Source organism: Pseudophryne corroboree, chromosome 1 (assembly GCF_028390025.1).
Source record: "Pseudophryne corroboree isolate aPseCor3 chromosome 1, aPseCor3.hap2, whole genome shotgun sequence".
Lineage (NCBI taxonomy): Eukaryota > Metazoa > Chordata > Amphibia > Anura > Myobatrachidae > Pseudophryne > Pseudophryne corroboree.
Window position 1 is genome coordinate 566,112,322 of NC_086444.1, and position 19,512 is coordinate 566,131,833.

Below are 19,512 nucleotides of genomic sequence, written 5' to 3' on the forward strand. Positions count from 1 at the left end.
GCATAGGCTTGTGCAATCACCATTCTAATCCATCTGGCCAAGGTCTGCTTATTCGCAGGCCAGCCACGTTTGTGAAAACCAAAAAGTACAAAAAGAGAATCAGACCTCCTGATGGAGGCAGTCCTCTCCACATAGACACGGAGAGCCCGTACCACATCCAAAGATTTTTCTTTGGAGGACAGACCAGAAGAGGTGAAGGTCGGAACCACAATCTCCTGGTTAAGGTGAAAAGATGACACCACCTTAGGCAAATAACCAGGGCGAGTTCGAAGAACAGCCCGGTCACGGTGAAAAATATCAGAAAGGGTGGACGACAGGATAAAGCGCCTAAGTCCGACACCCTCCTAGCAAAGGTAATAGCCAACAGAAAAATTACCTTAAGCGTAAGGCATTTAAGGTCCACAGACTCAAGAGGTTCAAATGGAGACTCTTGCAAGGCATTCAATACAACAGACAGATCCCATGGAGCCACAGGAGGGACATAGGGAGGCTGAATCTGTAGAACACCCTGAGTAAAAGTGTGAACATCAGGAAGAGACGCAATTTTCCTCTGAAACCACACCGACAAGGCAGATATATGAACCTTGAGGGAGGCTAGATGAAGGCCCAAGTCTAGGCCTTGCTGGAGAAAAGCCAAAAGTCTTGAAGTTTTGAAAGTACTGTATACGAATCATAATTCTTAGCAGCACACCAAGTGAAGTAAGAATTCCAGACCCTGTAATAAATCCGAGCAGAAGCTGGTTTATGGTCCTTCAACATAGTTTGAATGAACGCCTCAGAGAATCCTTTTACATTCAGGAGTGATGCTTCAAGAGCCACGCCGTCAAAGCCTGTCTGGCCAGGTTCCGGGTATACACAAGGGCCCTGAACGAGGAGGTCTGGGCACTGAGGAAGTAGAAAAGGACGCTCTGTCGAGAGACCCCGCAGGTCTGAGAACCAATGCCGTCTGTGCAACGCTGAAGCGACTAGATGTAGTACTCCTCCTTCTTGCTTGAACTTTCGTATTACCCTGGGCAGGAGTAACACTGGAGGGAACACATATGGCAGCCGAAAGTTCCATGGAATTGCTAGTGCGTCCATGAACGCCGCTTGAGGATCCCTTGTCCTTGCTCCGAAGACCGGAACCTTTGTGATTGTGTCGAGACGCCATCGGGTCTACATCTGGTAGGCCCCACTTGTCCACTAGGCGTTGAAAGACTTCGGGATGAAGAATCCACTTTCTGGCGTGTACGTCCTGATGACTGAGGAAGTCCGCTTCCCAGATGAGGACTCCTGGAATCAACACAATGAAGTATCTGATCCTGTCCTGAAGTTTCAGGACTTTCTCTGGAGACCAGAACAATCGTTGGTAGTGTGTGTCCAGCAATGCCCCCAGTTGCACCATGCTCTGAGCAGGAACCAGCGAGGACTTCTTCCAGTTGATGAGCCACTCGTGGGCTTGTAGGAATTGGACCGTCAGTTCCAGATGACTGAGGAGAACCTCTGGGGAGTTCGCCAGGATCAGCAAGTTGTCCCGATATGGCTTGACCCTGATTGTGGAGAAGAGCCGTCATGACTGCCATGACCTTGGTAAAGATCTGAGGAGCCGTGGTCAGTCTGAAAGGCAAGGCCTGGAATTGATAATGTAGGTTGCCATTAGCAAACCGCAGATATTGCTGATGCGACACGGCACGGCAATAGGTATGTGCAGGTAAGCATCCTGTATGTCCAGGGATACCATATAGTCCTTGGGCTCCATAGCCAATACAATAGAGCGCAGAGTTTCCATATAGAATTTGGATCTCCTCACAAATTTGTTCAAAGATTTGAGGTTGAGTATAGGCCGTGAGAACCCATTTGCTTTTGGGACTAGAAACAGGGTCGAATAGTAACCCCTGCCTCTTTAAAACAGAGGTACCGGCACAATCACTCCAGTATCTAGGAGAGATTGTACATCCAATTGTAGAGTTTGTGCTTTCAGTGGATCCGAAGGGATAACCATCGAGCAGAACCGTTGGGGGGGGGGGGGGGGGTTCTTGAAAGAGATTGCATAACCGTGAGAGACAACTTCATGCACCCAGGCGTCCGAAGTGGTCCTTAACCAGGCTTGGGCGAACTGCAGAAGTCGGCCTCCCATCCTGGGGTCCCCCAGGGGGAGGCCCGTCCCATCATGCTGCAGGCTTGTCCCGTTTGGAAGCAGGCTGACGGAAGGCGCAAGATTGCTTAGACTTGGGCTTGGACATTTTGGAAGTACGAGCCTGTCTCGGATATGCCTGCTTTACCTGGAGGTGGAAAGGAACGAAAAGTGCTACTCTTAGCCTTCGGAGCAGAAGGATTGGTATTTGGGAGAAATGCAGTCTTGGCTGTTGCCAAGGCAGTCACGATTTTTTTCAGATCCTCCCCAAATAGTATGTCACCCTTAATAGGGAGCACCTCCAAGGTCTTTTTGGAGTCTAGGTCCACTTTCCAGGACCTTAACCACAAAATCCGTCGAGCCAGGATAGACGTAGTAGACGCCTTGGCCACCATTACACTGGCATCAGAGGCCGCCTCCTGAATCTAGTGAGAGGCTGTGGTAATATATACGACAGATATTGTCTGGCAGTGTCAGAAAAAATTTGAGGTAGCTCATCCTCAACTCCCTGAACCCATGCTTCAGTATCTTTTGCAGCCCAAGAGGCTGCCATAGTGGGTATATGTACAGCACCGGTAAGTGTGTAGTTAGACTTCAGGCATCCCTCCACACACTTATCCGTCGGTTCCTTCAGTGAAGTGACAGTGGTGACAGGCAGAGTAGAAGACACTATTAGAAGGGCGACATGAGAGTCCACCGGCGGTGGAGTTTCCCACTTGTTACTCAACTCCGCAGGGATAGGATAACGAGCCAACATCCTTTTAGACAGGAAAAATTTCTTTCCTGGAGAAGACCAGGCTTCCTGGTGTATGTCAATTAAGAGGTCAGAATGAGGTAAAACTACTTTAGCAACCTTTTGACGTTTAAACTTATCAGGTTTCTTAGACGTAGTAGGAGGTTCAATCTCATCATCAATCTGGAGAATCAGCTTGATAGCCTCCACTAGTTCAGGAACATCAACCTGAGTTGTAGATTCCTCATCAGGAACAACTGTATCCGTATCAGAAGGATCAGTATAATCCCCATCCTCATCGGAGGAATCATCCGAAATATTAGTGGATTTTGAGGAAGAAATGGCCCACTTAGAGGACCCTTTGGTCCCATTAGGGCGGGGGTTAGATTTGTGTTTAACCAAGGACTGACTTAATTGCTGTAATTGGGTTGACAGAGTATCCGCCAATGGCGGATTAACTACAGGGACAATATGTGGCTGTAATGGCACAGGAGGTCCCACAGGGGGACGAAAGTCGTGTTACAAGTGTAGTCAGCATATTTTAAAAAGCAGCCCAAGATGGGTCTTGATTACAGGTGCTGCAGACTGACTGGAAGGTGCAGGGCACCCAGTACTTGAACCCTCAGCAGAAACCTTTTCCTCAGTCTAATCTGTGGTGCCTGCACTGCATGATGCAGGAGCGTCTGCAGATTTTCCGCCCTGTGTAGCAGACATTATTGGGAATGTAGCCTTAGGGCGCAACAGTACAATATAGCTAGACAAAAACAATACCTGCAAAAAAAACCTGTATTATGTGACAGCAAATGTAAAGCACAAACAGGATTTAAGCGGTGTGAGGTGACTGAAACACACAGTGAAAAATACGAAACAGTATATCCTGTGGAACACTATATGTATACGAGACCCTGACGCACTTAGCCCGCCAGGGTACAGAATCTAGTGATAGCAATATGTGTGATACACAGAAAAGAATCCACACAGCAGCTATAGGCACACACAGTCACAGGCACAATGCAGAAATTATTACATATAACCAATGAAACTGCACTGGACTAGTAATACTACATATAGCTATGTATGTATACAGATATAACAATGCACAGTAAACACTGGATGTATATCACAGAATACTTGTACTAAATATTCATATAGTAGTGCACTTGTTCTTAACTAACGCTGTCTAAACGACATGAAGAATACTTAAGTGTCCTGTAAATGCACAGCGCTGATGATGCAGGTGGCTTTACAGAGGAGACAGTGCCCAGAAATCCCAGGATCAGCGCAGCTATGTGAAATGGCACCCAAACGCTGACATGGAGTGAGGGAGAGAGAGAAATGCAGCTCCAGGGCGGGAACACCTGCTGTAGATGGCGCCTGGAACTGGGGCAGGGGCTACAGGTCAGCGCATTATCCCCTCTGCTGGACTTCACCACTATGGAGCCTATAACAAACGGATTTTTGTAAATCCGACCTGTGCTCCCTGCCCTCATGGATATAGTGGGGTCCAGCACGGCCACAGTGTCCACGCCAGTGGGGTGGTCCGTCTCCTGGGACCGCGACCGGATCGCGATTTACCGGCGGATCCCACCTGGGGGACCCTCTTATGTCCTCCCTGAAGTGCGGCCACGCAATCCAGGAGAGCAGCAGCGGTGATGTGTGCCTGATGACCGGAGCGCCTCCGCTGTAAGTACCCGGGAACCAGGCCGCGGGAGCATACAGCGCCGCTGAAGGAGGTGATGGAGCCGCAGCACAGAATGTCAACATGACATACACTGCAACTAGTGCTTGTGCTGCGGCCCTTAAAGTCTTCTAGAAAAGCTCTTTTCAGGGCTGCATAGCGCAGCCCCCCTGTTAGTTACCTGCACTTCAGGAACCAACTTACACACTGACCTCCAGTGCCTGGAGGCGGGGCCATAGAGGAGGCAGTGCATCCAACTCTACACCCCGATGTTATTCCCTGTGGAATCCCAGTGTACACCACTGCAGAAAATATCATATCTCTGTATAAGTGACTGTAAAATATTTATGTAATGGTAAAATATATACTTCATATTACAGTTAGAAGTGGTGTCAGCATTTGTAAGTAATTATGTCACTTGTGTCACATGACCCATACTAAAAAAGTCTGCAATGGGATATGCAAAGGTACGTCACAGAAGGCATTTGTTTTATTCCAAATTAAAGCGTATGCACTATACAAAACAATTATTCCTTTTCAGCTCCATGACACATATAAAAGTAATTGGCCTGCTGCCTCTTGGATTTATGTAATCACATTAGTGGCCTGTAATATTCTACAGAAGGTATTATAGCCACATTGGTCATACCTGGAAACAGTCCTGATTTTGGCAGGACAGTCCACATCTGACAGGACTGTCTTGCAGCCTTACAATCAGGGCCGGACTGTCCCACAGGAGCACAGGGGAATTCCCTGGAGGCCCCATTGCCAGGGGGCCCAACCCCTTTTCTAGGGGCCAAGTTTCACGCCTTGTACTAAAATTAAACATTGTGAATCTATTAGAGGGTCAGTTACCTGATGGAGCAGGACCACTGATTAGCATGGATGCTTGGTTGACTTCTATAGAAACTATACCAAGATTCATTTGCCTAATGGTATGCCAAGCATCTGTGGTGGCTACCCACACCCCTTAAGATTGGGACCCTTCTACTGCATTACCCTGGATGGTCCTTCAGTCCTACACAATCGTGATGTTTGCAACAGGATGTGCTTCCATTGCTTGCAGAATAAAATTGGGTTTCTGTTGCCAGAGAGTGGGTCACTCTAGAACTTTCCAGGTGCTATCCTCCCGCCAGGATGTGGTTATGCCATTGGTAAGCATGGTCAAGCCCTCAATGACACGGTCATAAAGATGGCACGCCACACATCGTAACTCCAGCTAGGGGTTGGAATTTATGACATTAGTGGCTTCTAATATTTTACAGTAGAGGTTCTAGTCATGTTGGTGCCTTTTTTATACATTATTTTTTATACATTATTTTATACATAATACTGCAAAATAGTGTGACTAGGGCATTGCATGCTGATTTGGAATCGGCTATCAAAGCTTCACAGATGGCTTTACAACTGAGAATTTCACAAATGTGGCCGATAACAGATAATTGAAAATATAAAAGCATTATACAAGCTATTAGTGACAACCCAAGTGCCTTATGTCTTAATGTGGAATGTACATTACTACTATCTCCTGGGGCCATAATTCTCAGTGTGTCATAATTTTTGCTACAGTAATCTTCTGCCGCAGCTTATCAAAGCCTGTCAACAGTCAGCCCATTTCACTGTCTCCTGGCATCAGCAGCAGGAGCCTCATGTCATATTTACATTGCACAGTTCATCCTTCATAATCATAGTTACTATCTGCTGTCTAAAGGGCGCATATAGTAAACTTTCACGTCTCTTTATATCCACTGGGAGCCATGGCTGATGATCTTATCAGTGACCTCTCATTTAGAACTTGGAACAAGAGTTTGCATCTGTGAAAAGGATTTCCATGATGGAACAGGATGCGAATATGTTCTGCCTTACTGTGACATAAATGTAGAACAAGATCAGGAGACTGGCTATACCTGTAATTATAACCACAATGTGTTCTCACACACTGGCTTATTCTTACCAGGGCTGCATTTAGAAGAAAGGTTCCAAATTCCTTCAGCCTTGTGAGTTATTTAAGATATAAATGGTCATCCAGCAAATTGTTTGAAAAATGACAGGAGCTGGTTGGTACTTTGGGGCAGATGTACTAAGCCTGGAGAAGTGATAAAGCAGTGATAAGTGGAAGGTAATAACCCACTATCCATTCAGCTCCTGTCAATTTACATGTTGGAGCTGATTGGATGGTGCATTATCTCCTTGCACTTATCACTGCTTTCTAACTTCTCCAGGCTTAATACATCTGCCCCATTATCTCTGTCCTCTGCTTAATACATCTCCCACAAAGTATGATCAGTTCCTGGCAGCAGATCATGGGCAGACACCTATATATGGCAGGATGGTCTCACAATAGCCTTCGGTTGGTTCCACCCCTGGAACTATTGGCCTGATTTGGGCAGATGGATTGCATACAACTCCGACGGCAGGAGGGCCGCGCACGCACAGGACCCATTATGCTCATGTGTGTCCAAAGATGCAGCTGCTATGTACACTGCATGTGTGTGTGTGTGTGTGTGTGTGTGTGTGTGTGTGTGTGTGTGTGTGTGTGTGTGTGTGTGTGTGTGTGTGGCATTGATAAGGCATTTAGATTGCAAGCACAACTGGGGCGCATACTAATGGGAGTGAATAACTCCTATCTTCATTACAGAGTGTTGTAAAACATTTTGGCAGGTACTATATAAGCAAAGAATAATTATTAAATGTACTGACAATCCATATTTCTTCTATTCTTTCCTAGTTTGGGCACAGTTACCTTAAGACATTACCTGTGTTTATATAATAAAAGGTGCGGCCTAATTACAGATTGCCAAGATCAATACAGTTTCTGGGATGTATTTCCTATTTAAGAAGTAACCATTAGCCTTCTGATAAAAATTGCTCAAATGTAACATAAATAACACATGTTATTGAGCTGAGATTAATAATACTATCCAACACATAGTACTGCATTGCACAATGTATTACTGTAGTAGGTCAGAGGTTTCTGTTACTAAGCCCAAGAGGAGAATGTGTGACAATGGGAAATAAGAAGTAATGAGGTTCTGCAATGTATAATGTCACTTGTGACTGAAGATTCCCACAGACCACTCTTGTTTATCCATAGTGACCTGTACTTGGTGTGTGAGGGTTCAGCTGAACAACTGTCTTTCTCTTCATGACAGTTAATATGGCCAAAATGGAAACTGGATTATGGACCAGAAATATAAACAAAAGAACAGTACTGGAAATATCTGTATGTAGCGTTTAACTGCAGGTTCATAATTACATTATAAATGACTCCACAAACATATCTATATCATAATGATCTAGTTTTAGGTGACCTCCAGAAGATACGGGAAGGGGGAAGATACAAGTTGGAACGTTATGGGTCATCACTCATCATGGCACAATCCCAGACAACATAATGCCGCAAATCATAGTATCACACTGCATGTGTCAGGTCTACGATGATGCAGGCCTTAATGTCTGAACACACGTATTCTGTAATCTTGCCACCTCAGCATAATGACTCTTATTCATAAAATATTGAAAACATTTTAAAAAAGGACTAAAGGGATCCCTTATAGATGGAATACCATGCTTAAAATATACTACAGTACAGTTTAAAATATGCTTAAAATATATTAAAGTACAGTTTAAAATTGACTCTGTCCCTACACAGTATTTCCCCACATGAATCTGTCTAGAAGTGCTCTCACAGTAACTGAAGGAAAATACAATTGTAGGTACATTTTCTAAGTGGCTGCTTTTCAATGCCACCCAATCTACTTTCTTTTCTTTTTAAGACTATTGCTGTATGAGCAATAGTCATCCCACAGGCGTAGAAGGGGATTTAAGATTATAGACACATTAACAAATAGTCCTCCTGCAATATCTTGTCAGTTTGTAGGTATAGTAAGAGGCACTTCATAGGTAAACCAAGATGTATACTTATTTGAAAAGCCTTTACTGTCTACTTGACTTATACCTAGTCTTCTATACTACGAGAGAGTTAACCAGCCTCTTGGTTCTGCCCACTTCCCCAGAGAAGTAAGTGGCATGGTGGCTTAATGACACGATATGCAGTAAACTGCGTCATCTTGGCCCCACCCCCTACTGTACAATCCTGCAAATGGTACCTCCAATCTGGGCATCTCCTTCCAGTATCATTTAGGAAGTCCAGGTAAAAAGTTGGAAAGCATGCATGTGCATCTTGGTGTATCTGCACAAATTTTTTCTTTCTTTGCAAAAACACTGAAAATACTGATGTTGCAGCAAGATCATTTGTTAATGTGCTATAATTCAACACTCACAATATTAATGAATGACCATGATGCTAGAGAGACGTACGTTTTCAAACTTGTTCCATGAAATGTTTGTCTTATTTGCATTTGGCAGCACTATCTCACATATTTTGCTGGCATGATTTGACTTCATACGTTCCCACTTCTACTCCAACAACATCACGTAGCAAAACATACTGATTATTGTCCTAGTTCAATTTCAAAATTATACATATTATGAAATAAAAATGCATACATTCTGTACAGATGCAGTTGGAGTGTACAAATTTGTACCCGGCAAAAATCTTGTTACAGTACAAGGTTGCAAAGTTTTTGTATACAGGTAAAATGTAGGTAACATTGCAATATAGAATTGAGCAAGTGCAGTATGTAATTTCAGATGCAATAAAATGCGTTAATGTAAATCAATTGCTTCTAATAACTATGATCTAACATAAATGTATTGTTAATTGTTAACAATCCTCCATAGGTGATTGAATGTTTAGTTACTGACTTACCAGCTACTTGGCAGTGGATGGTAACATTTGTTGCTTGAATGGTTTTCACCATAGTTCCCACATCGACAGTGATGGAAGGCGCGTCCACATTGAGAAGAACCGCCTTGGAGGTCTTTATTAATGGTTTCCCTGGAGACAGAAGACAGAATATCATGGTCACCTGACACTGCAGAGGTTCAAAGAGCAGACACCAAGGGGCATCACACTAAAAGGTAACCTGCTGTTTTGCAGCAAGCTGTCTATACAAGGCATGCTATAAACCATCTGGGCTAATGAAGAATAAATGGAGGAGACCACAGGAGAGCAAGCATGGCTTAAATACAAGCCTTTACACGAAAAAAGAGGTCAGTAATGTAAGCTTGGGCATTCAATAACTTCTGACACATGCTATTAATATGTAATACATATATGCAACATGAGACCTCTTTTATATTCAGGGCACAGAACTACCACAAAACATTTCAGCGCCACAAAACGAAGATTTATTATAGAAACATGAACACAGAACTATCATGATGAGAGTCCCTTATCCACAGACACCTAGATATTGTGTATCATTCACATGCATAAAGTTTACAGAACTTTATTGATGACACATGTGACAATATGTAGCTGTCCAAACGTTGGCGGAATCATATTCATTAAATGACTGACACATGGTTCTGATTTAATTCTACATGTTGGAATGACCAGAAAACCCCCTTGAAGCTAGTAATTTTGATCTAAGTGTAAAATCATGATAACTATCCATACAAAAAAATCAATGAGCCTAGTCACACACATTTCATTAGAAACATTACTTAAAATAAAGCATTTCACAACAGATGTTTTTGTTTTTTTGTGTGCCAAGGACAGACACAGATTTAAGCATCAAGACAGACAGGGTTAAGTGTTTATGCTATTACTGCAGGATAAGACTGTAATGTTTAGCAATCAAGCGTGCGTTAGTCACCTCAACTTAGGAGAATGTAACTATATTCTAATTTAATTGGAAAATGGTTGCAATCTTAAAATATGCAACGCCAAAACCAGATGTGTTGACATTTAACTAATGGACAGGACACAAACTGCAGGGCAAGAGGTAATGTGAAACATTATCAGGTAACAAGTATGTCAACACACTAGCCTTTCACAGAGCAGGTAGCTATAATTTAACTGGTATTTGATACAGTAATGATTTTAAACATATGATTACTGTATAAGCAAATCAGATTGCTGTGCACTGTGGTAGAGGAGAAATGTCAAACTCGCCACTTATACAGTATACACCAGTTATTCTGTAGCTCATAGTATAAAGCAAGATAGAAAACTGTTTTACTCTCTGATTGCTCTGTCTCCTGCTGGCATTAGTCTACTTTACTTCCTTAATTGACTGTACTGTGCGGTATAATGAAAATAGGTGTAAATGAATGGGGAAGAATAGTCTTCATGCTCAGTGATCCACAGCTGGCGTCTACTGTCACAGTTGCTCCTTATAGGAGTAATCACACAACTGAAAAGAAGGAACCACTAACAGAGTGGCCACAAGAGATATCACCTACAGTGTTTATTTAATACCCACTGACCCTATAAATTCCTTGTTGTTCACCTATCAAGTGCTATAATTGTCTAACTGCCATCACTGCATGGTATGAACATGGAAATTGAGGGGAGAAGGAAAGAAGAAGGCAAGCACTAGGAGCGATCAGTAAAAGAAACTATGTTTAAATTAGTGATGAGCGGATTCGGTTTTACTCGGTTTTACTCGGTTCTCAAAACGGCATCTTATTGGCTATCCAAAACACGTGACATCCGTGAGCCAATAAGATGCCGTTTTGAGAACCGAGTAAAACCGAATCTTCTCCCAACTGTTCTGGGAGACACTTTGTGGCCATGACCGAGAATGGAAAGCCCCCTGCAAAGTTTACCTTCTACAGTTGAGGCAGTTTCTGCACAGATAACAGAAGTAGCAATTTCCACAGAAATAGAATTTAGTAAATGCTAAACACCAGATTGGTCCAGTTGCATAATGTGCATCGCAAAACCAATTGGGATTATTGGGATTTTATTAAGAGGAGAAAGAGCGCTATATAAATGTTGTTATTATTATTAGAACATGGTAATGAAGAAAGTCAACACAAGTTTATCTGTACAACATAGCTCCAATGTGATCCATATGCTAGCTTAATAAAGGACATCATCGTGACCTATTTCCTCAGTTATTATACGGCTGAGTGACAATATTATGACCACCAGCTAATAGCCAGAGTAACTGCCGTGTGCAGCATGTACAGCAGCTAGACGGGCTGGGAGTGACTCAATAAGGTGCTGGTAGGTTGGCACAGGTTCATTTTGACAGTGAGCTGCTCTACTGTAGCATGCCAGTCGGCCCTCACGCACCTTCATAGCCGACAATCACCTCTCACATCAATGGCAAATGGTGCTCCGCAGTTTCCACGTCGGTTATTCGCAATGGTGCCATTTGTCCAGTCACGATACACCTTCACCACATCAGCACGTGAACAGTTCACAAACTGCGCTGTTTCAGAAATACTGCCAGCCTTGGCCCAGAAGCCGACAATCATCCCTTTTTGCGACCTAGATAAACCGCTCCTTTTACCCATGACAGCAATGAGTGATCTGTGTGCAGAAGGCCTATCGCACACCTTATATACCCACCAAGCCAGCGCACGACACGTGATGTACTTCATGGGCTACGTGCTGCCAACGTCAAATGTAGGCGGTGATCATAATAATGTGACTTGACCGTGTATATTCTGTATAGTACCAGCTTCAAACATAAGTCAACATAAACAACATCCACTAAAGTGGTCACCAGCTGCAACATACCTGCTAGAGTAATGGCAATAGACACTGAAGCAGAGCCTAAAGGGTTGGTGGCATTGCAGGTATAGAATCCAACGTCAGCTTCAACTGGCTCTAGTATTTGCAGGGAATCATCTGATTTTAAGAGTATCCTGTTTAAATATATAATTTGTTAAAGAAATACAAATAATAAGTAATTACATTCTGACAGTTCACTATGGACATACATTTGAAACAGCCTCCTTATTGTTTCCACACTGACTATACAGTATTATATTTTGCTAATACCTATACTATTCTGCACTGGGACTAAGCTGCAGCACAGTATGTCACCACTGTAGCAGTAAGAAATAAAATTGTCCTTAATAATCCCTAAAAAGACAAGTTGTCAAATCATTACATCACAGTGCAATGCAATAAAAAGCTCAATTTAGTAAACTGTGCTACAGTTACATATTTTACTGCCGCAGCCTGAGTCTCTTAAATGAACAAGCCATGTTTTAAATTGGCAAGTTTCATTATTACCTATGGGAAAATAGTACTGAATCTGCTTGAAAAAATAAATTAAATCCCCTGTCTGTTTACATTTCACATTTTTCTAACTACACAATGAAATGTATGTATGTATGTATGTATGTATGTATGTATGGTCACTCAGTGTTCTTGTATAGTTCTAGTTTATGACAAGGAACTGTTGTTATATTTTATGATAGGGATTGACTAGACGGGTGATGATCATAGCATAGACAGTAACTAGGTCAGCCACAATTGGTCAACAGTGACTAGATCGACACCTGAAATAGGTCATCATAGTCACTAGGTCTACATAAACAAGGTAGACATGGAAAAAGGTCGACATGAGTTTTTTAAGGTTTTTTTTGTGACGTTTTCTTTGTAAAGTGACCGGGAACCCCACTGTGCATGGCGAGCGAAGCAAGGTGCATTGCTCCGCTATCACTGCGCTCGACACAGGTTACCTTCCCAGTTGTAGTCCACGTGGATCGTAAAGTATGAAAAAGCTCAAAAAAATTAAAAATGTAAAAACTCATGTTGACCTTTTCCATGTCGACCTAGTGACCATGTTGACCTATAGTCCATGCCGACTTAATGACCTAATGCATGTCGACCAATAGTGGTCGACCTAAGGACCGGATACCGACTAGACACATGGCACTTGGTTCTGCCAGTAAAATATGAAAATGACTGAAGTACTTCATAAGAGATAGAACTACTATTAACCAGATAGATATTTTTACATTAGGCTGCTTTTTTAAGTAGTATTCTTGTTACAGGTTGAGTATCCCATATCCATATATTCCGAAATACGGAATATTCCGAAATACGGACTTTTTTGAGTGAGAGTGAGATAGTGAAACCTTTGTTTTCTGATGGCTCAATGTACACAAACTTTGTTTAATACACAAAGTTATTAAAAATATTGTATTAAATTACCTTCAGGCTGTGTGTATAAGGTGTATATGAAACATAAATGAATTGTGTGAATGTAGACACACTTTGTTTAATGCACAAAGTTATAAAAAATATTGGCTAAAATGACCTTCAGGCTGTGTGTATAAGGTGTATATGAAACATAAATGCATTCTGTGCTTAGATTTAGGTCCCATCACCATGATATCTCACTATGGTAAGCAATTATTCCAAAATACGGAAAAATCCCATATCCAAAGTACCTCTGGTCCCAAGCATTTTGGATAAGGGAGACTCAACCTGTATTTATGTAAAAAAACAGCATAAAATATATATAGACATGATGTAAGTAAATGAAAAAAACTGCAACATTATTTATTATTAAATGCTATTATAATATGAACAGCATAATGCAGTATGCTAATTAGATTTTTCTTCTAACCCATGTTGTTACCTGTTACTGTATTTAACTTCCTCTCCATTTTTGGCCCAGCTGATAAGTGGTTTAGGGTTTCCACCAGCTTCACAATGAAGCAATACACTGAGTGTTCCACTAGCCAGTGCTACCGTCTGTCCAATATGAGTAACAACCTCAGACGCTGAAAAATGCTGGGCTGCCGATATCTTTCTTAGAATGACTGGCTTCCTGAGAGAATGGGCTGGGAGTCTTTCATGGGGCTCCAAAGCTTCAGCTTCCATGGATGAAGACCTGGAACTAGAAAAACTAGAAACAGGTTTGTACAATGAATGTTCTGAAGTTCCAGGACTAATCTGTTTATGGTCTGTCTTGAAAACAGGTGCTTCGTGGCTTTCTAGATGGCTCCTTGTTAACTCATGAGCCATCTGCAATAAAAGGTGTCTGCTGTTGTTGTCATTCAGTTCAACAGGTTGCTGAGACAATGACCGAATTATGTCATCTATGCGCTTAACATCAGTGACAATAGTGTTAGGTAAAGAGTGCTCCAAACCATGGTCTTCCTCTGAAGAGATATTCCTTTCAAAAGATTCTTGAGGGTCAGATGGATCCATATGATGATCAGACCAAACTTTTAGGGCCAAAAGGCGTGAGATAATATTATCATAGCGACTACTAGGGTCTGTTAGTTGCAATTGCTTTTCAGTCTTGCTTCGGTTAAACAGATTTGCACTCTGCTGCTTTTCCGGGTGGTTATAACCATCATTCTTCCTCATTTTCTTAGCAGTCCCTTCTTCTCTAACTCTAGGAGCTTGGGAAATAATTTTATTATTCTCTCCAATAAGCTTGATGACAAAATGTTCTTGGCTAGGCCCAGCCATGCATGTGTAAACTCCAGTGTCGGAAGGTTTAAGGTGATGAATTTTGATGTATCCATGTGGTGCAACAGTAATGTGCTCTGAGCTGATCAAATGTTTCCCGTCTTTTTCCCATATGATCTGGGGTTTCCGGAACTGCCGTACAGGACACCTAAGCACAAGTGAGGTCTTTGGTAGGAGGTAAGCATATCCACCAACAACAAACTGCAACTTCTTCTGCTTTTTGATCTGTATATACATTTTTCTGAGACCTGTAATCTGGGGGCTCGTTTTCTGGCCAATCCTGGGTCCTTAAAACATAAAATGCAGTGATTTTAAGTGAATATTTAAAAAATAAATAGATAGGAATTAAGCAAAGCAATCAGAACAAGAAAATAGTTTTAAATATTTCAAAGGTAAACACACTGACTAAATATATTATCATATTTCTACTTCAAAGTTTCTCACGTTAATTTTAGACAGTAACAATTTTTTCTTCTGAGCTGTGCCTGTTAAAAACTCTTTATTGTCACTGAAAAGCCTTTTTAAACCTCAAGATATCACATACAGTACGTTAAGAGCAGCTTGACCAACAACTAGATCTGTATATTGTATAACCCACACTTGTGTGGTCAACTTAGACCAGGGGTTCCCAACCACAGTCCTCAAGGCACACTAACAGTCCAGGTTTTAAGGATACCCATACTTAAACACAGGTGACTTAATTAGTACAGTACCTCAGTTATTTTGATTTAACTATCTATGCCTATAGTGCTCTATAGTATAGTCAGATGAAGACTGCACACACAGGAGTGAAACTCAGAGCACCTCTATCTGACAAATTGTGTTAATTAAATCTACAACATAGGTAATCCATTCTGACCACATAACAGGAATAAGCAATATTACATAGAGCAGATTAGCTATTGTGGGGTGAAATAACATCGCAGTGATACATAAATTTCATCTGTCAGCTGGATTTAGAATGCAACTTCATCAACTAGATATCATTTATTAAGATAGGAACACCCTTGGCAGTTAACAGTGTTATCATGGCTCTAATATATAAAACATGTAAAAATATAATGTTGCAGTGATTATAAAACAATACAAAATATTTTCAAGATGACAGAGAACTTAATCCTGAAAAAAAAAAAACAAGTAACAAAACATTGTTATTACTTGTGCATGCTGCTAGTGAGCAAGGTCGCGTCATCTGATGAAGGACTGAGTCTGCACACAAAGAGGAATTCACCAAGACGTATTCTCCAGTTTTCACCTTCTTCCTACAAACAGCACCTTGGATCTGTGTCCCTTCTCCACACGAAACTGAACACTAGAATTTAATAAGTGATTATGAAAATTTAAATTTTTGCTAATTAAAAGGAGTCTCCATCTTCTGAGAATACAATTGACTTTGGATATGACAACTGATTAGCTTAACAAATTAACAAATATGTTTGGACAATAATATTCCCTGTAGTAGGAGTTCTTCTATAATATTATTTTAGTAATCACTTGATAATTTTATATTATATTTGAATCCAAATGTAACTAGTAAGAAATTGTGTGGCTATAGCTAGTCACCCACAGTATTTGTCGATTAAACCTTCTCAATGAACTGATGATTTGAAAAGCTATATGTATTCAAGTCCCCTATTCGGAAGTTAATATATTATACAGTGCATCTGGAAAATAGTCACATCGCTTGACTTTTTCCACATTTTGTTATGTTACAGCCTTATTCCAAAATGGAATAAATCAATTTTTTTCCCTCAAAATTTTACACACAATACCCCATAATGACAACGTGAAAAAGTTTTTTTTGAGATTTTTGCACATTTATTCAAAATAAAAAAACTAAGAAATCACATGTACATAAGTATTCACAGCCTTTGATCAATACTTTGTTGATGCACCTTTGGCAGCAATTACAGCCTCAAGTATTTTTGAATATGATGCCACAAGCTCGGCGCACCTATCTTTGGGCAGTTTTGCCCATTCCTCTTTGCAGCACATCTCAAGCTCCATCAGGTTAGATGAGAAGCGGCAGTGCACAGACATTTTCAGATCTCTCCAGAGAGTTCAATCGGATTCAAGTCTGGGCTCTGGCTGGGCCACTCAAGGACATTCACAGAGTTGTCCTGAAGCCACTCCTTTGATATCTTGGCTGTATGCTTAGGGTCATTGTCCTGCTAAAAGATGAACCGTTGCCCCGGTCTGAGGTCAAGAGCGCTCAGGATGTCTCTGTATACTGTTGCATTCATCTTTCCCTCTATCATCACTAGTCTCCCAGTTCCTGATGCTGAAAAACATTCCCACAGCATAATGCTGCCACCATCATGCTTCACTGTAGGGATGGTATTGGCCTGGTGATGAGCGGTGCCTGGTTTCCTCCAAACATGACATCTGGCATTCACGTCAAAGAGTTCAATCTTTGTCTCATCAGACCAGAGAATTTTGTTTCTCATGGTCTGAGAGTCCTTCAGTTGCATTTTGGCAAACTCCAGGCGGGCTGCCATGTGCTTTTTACTAAGGAGTGGCTTCCGTCTGCCCGCTCTACAACACAGGCCTGATTGGTGGATTGCTGTAGAGATGGTTGTCCTTCTGAAAGGTTCTCCTCTCTCCACAGAGGAATGTTGTAGCTGTGACAGAGTGACCATCGGGTTCTTGGTCACCTCCCTGACTAGGGCCCTTCTCCCCCGATCGCTCAGTTTAGACGGCCGGCCAGCTCTAGGAAGAGTCCTGGTGGTTTCGATCTTCTTCCATTTACGGATGATGGAGGCCACTGTGCTCATTGGGACCTTCAATGCAGCAGATATTTTTCTGTACCCTTCCCTAGATTTGTGTTTCGAAACAATCCTGTCTCGGAGGTCTACAGACAATTCCTTTGACTTTATGCATGGTTTGTGCTCAGACATGCACTATCAAGTGTGGGAACTTATATAGACAGGTGTGTGCCTTTCCAAATCATGTCCAATCAACTGAACTTACCACAGGTAGACTCCAATTAAGCTGTAGGGTCATCTCAAGGATGATCAGTGGAAACAGAATGCACCTGAGCTCAATTTTGAGCTTCATGGCAAAGGCTGTGAATACTTACTGTATGTACATGTTATTTCTTAGTTTTTTATTTTTAATAAATGTGAAAAAAAATCTAAAAAAAACTTTTTCACATTGTCATTATGGGGTATTGTGTGTAGAATTTTGAGGGGAAAAAATAAATTTATACCATTTTAGAACAAGGCTGTAACATAACAAAATGTGGAAAAAGTGAAGCGCTGTAAATACTTTCCGGATGCACTGTATAATAATGACCATTCAGGGGCTTAAAAACTGTAATTATATAGTAGTTAAACTATTTTATTACAGTTGCGGTTACCATTATTCTATGTTCCCTGAAGTGGTACTGTACACAGTCTTATTCCTCTTAGGGAGCCTTAATGTGTGATATTATAAAACTATTGTCTGATTTTAAAGCTTCATGTGTGCCCAATGTTGTTACTATAATCATTGGGTGCTAATTCATTTTGGAACAACAGGAAACAGTGAAGTTCTAGATATGCCCAGTTTTGGACTGTGTGGTCTTATCTTTGTATTAGCATCTACATACACTAACTACACCATTACTTGATAGAGGAGAGTAGAATCAAACTTATTTGAGGGAGGTGCTGATCTGGGTAAGTGTCAAAATAAGCAGCAAGGTTGGGCCTGTGTTACAGTCTTATAAAATAAATAACCTATATATTGTTAGAGCTTCTGATCTAGACCCGACAGCTTGAGTGATCTGGAACTAGTGAAACTGCGTAGGCCCAGGTGTATGGGGTACACACTGTTTCTGGACTATATGAAACTATATAGACTTCTGCTTTGTGTAAATAGCGATGGTGATTGTCCAGTTAGAGAGCAGAAACAGAGAGTAAGCAATACTTCTATGATGGGTTTTGTCTCATATCTATTATGCTTGTGCCCATAAACCATACTTGCCAATTCTCCCTGAATGTCAGGGAAATTCCCTGACATAGCATCAATCTCCCTTACTCCCTGAAAAGCCTAGCATTCTCCCTGATTGTACCTTATCCCCATTATGTAGCTGTTATATACTGTACTTGGGAAAAATAAATCAGATACTGTATATATGCTCAAACTGGATCATCATTGCCACTCCCATGTACAGGTTATAAGGTACAACAGGGCAGATGTACTTAGCCCTGGAGAGTGATAGAGATGAGAGAAATAAACTACCAACAAATCAGCTCCAGTCATTTTTCAAACACAGCTTGTAACATGGCAGTCAGGAGCTGAATGGCTTAGTACATCTCCCCCAATGATCCCTATTGCTACATGCCTTTTGGTTTCTGAGTAGAAGCCAATACATGAACAAGCCCTGAAAAGTATCAGTGTGTTTTCGTTAACATGTAGATTGTACTGAGCAACATCACTGAGCACTACACGTCTACTCTAAGGCGCCCTACACATTAGGCGATGTGCCGCCGAGGTGCCCGACGGCCGATACGGCCGACGGGCGACCCAGCGGCGGGGGGGCAGTGACGGGGGGAGTGAAGTTTCTTCACTCCCCCCGTCACCCGGCTCCATAGACGTGCAGGCAAATATGGACGATCTCGTCCATATTGGCCTGCATGCACAGCCGACATGTCACCAGCGATGAACGAGCGCGGGGCCGCGCATCGTTCATCGCTGGTGACTCCACA

The 19,512-nt window shown here is 41.8% G+C and overlaps 1 protein-coding gene across 3 annotated transcripts in view; it reads right to left on the bottom strand.

Annotated features, from left to right (window-relative positions):
• ADAMTSL1 (ADAMTS like 1) overlaps positions 1-19,512 on the bottom strand; it is a 453,675-nt gene that overhangs the window by 86,810 nt on the left and 347,353 nt on the right. For all 3 annotated transcript variants that reach the window (XM_063914179.1, XM_063914180.1, XM_063914181.1), the window contains exons 18-21: positions 15,983-16,136; positions 13,983-15,111; positions 12,125-12,252; positions 9,296-9,424 (exon numbers count right to left, since the gene is read on the bottom strand). In XM_063914179.1, coding sequence (XP_063770249.1) covers positions 9,296-9,424; positions 12,125-12,252; positions 13,983-15,111; positions 15,983-16,136 — 1,540 coding nt within the window. The remainder of the gene's footprint in view (positions 1-9,295; positions 9,425-12,124; positions 12,253-13,982; positions 15,112-15,982; positions 16,137-19,512) is intronic.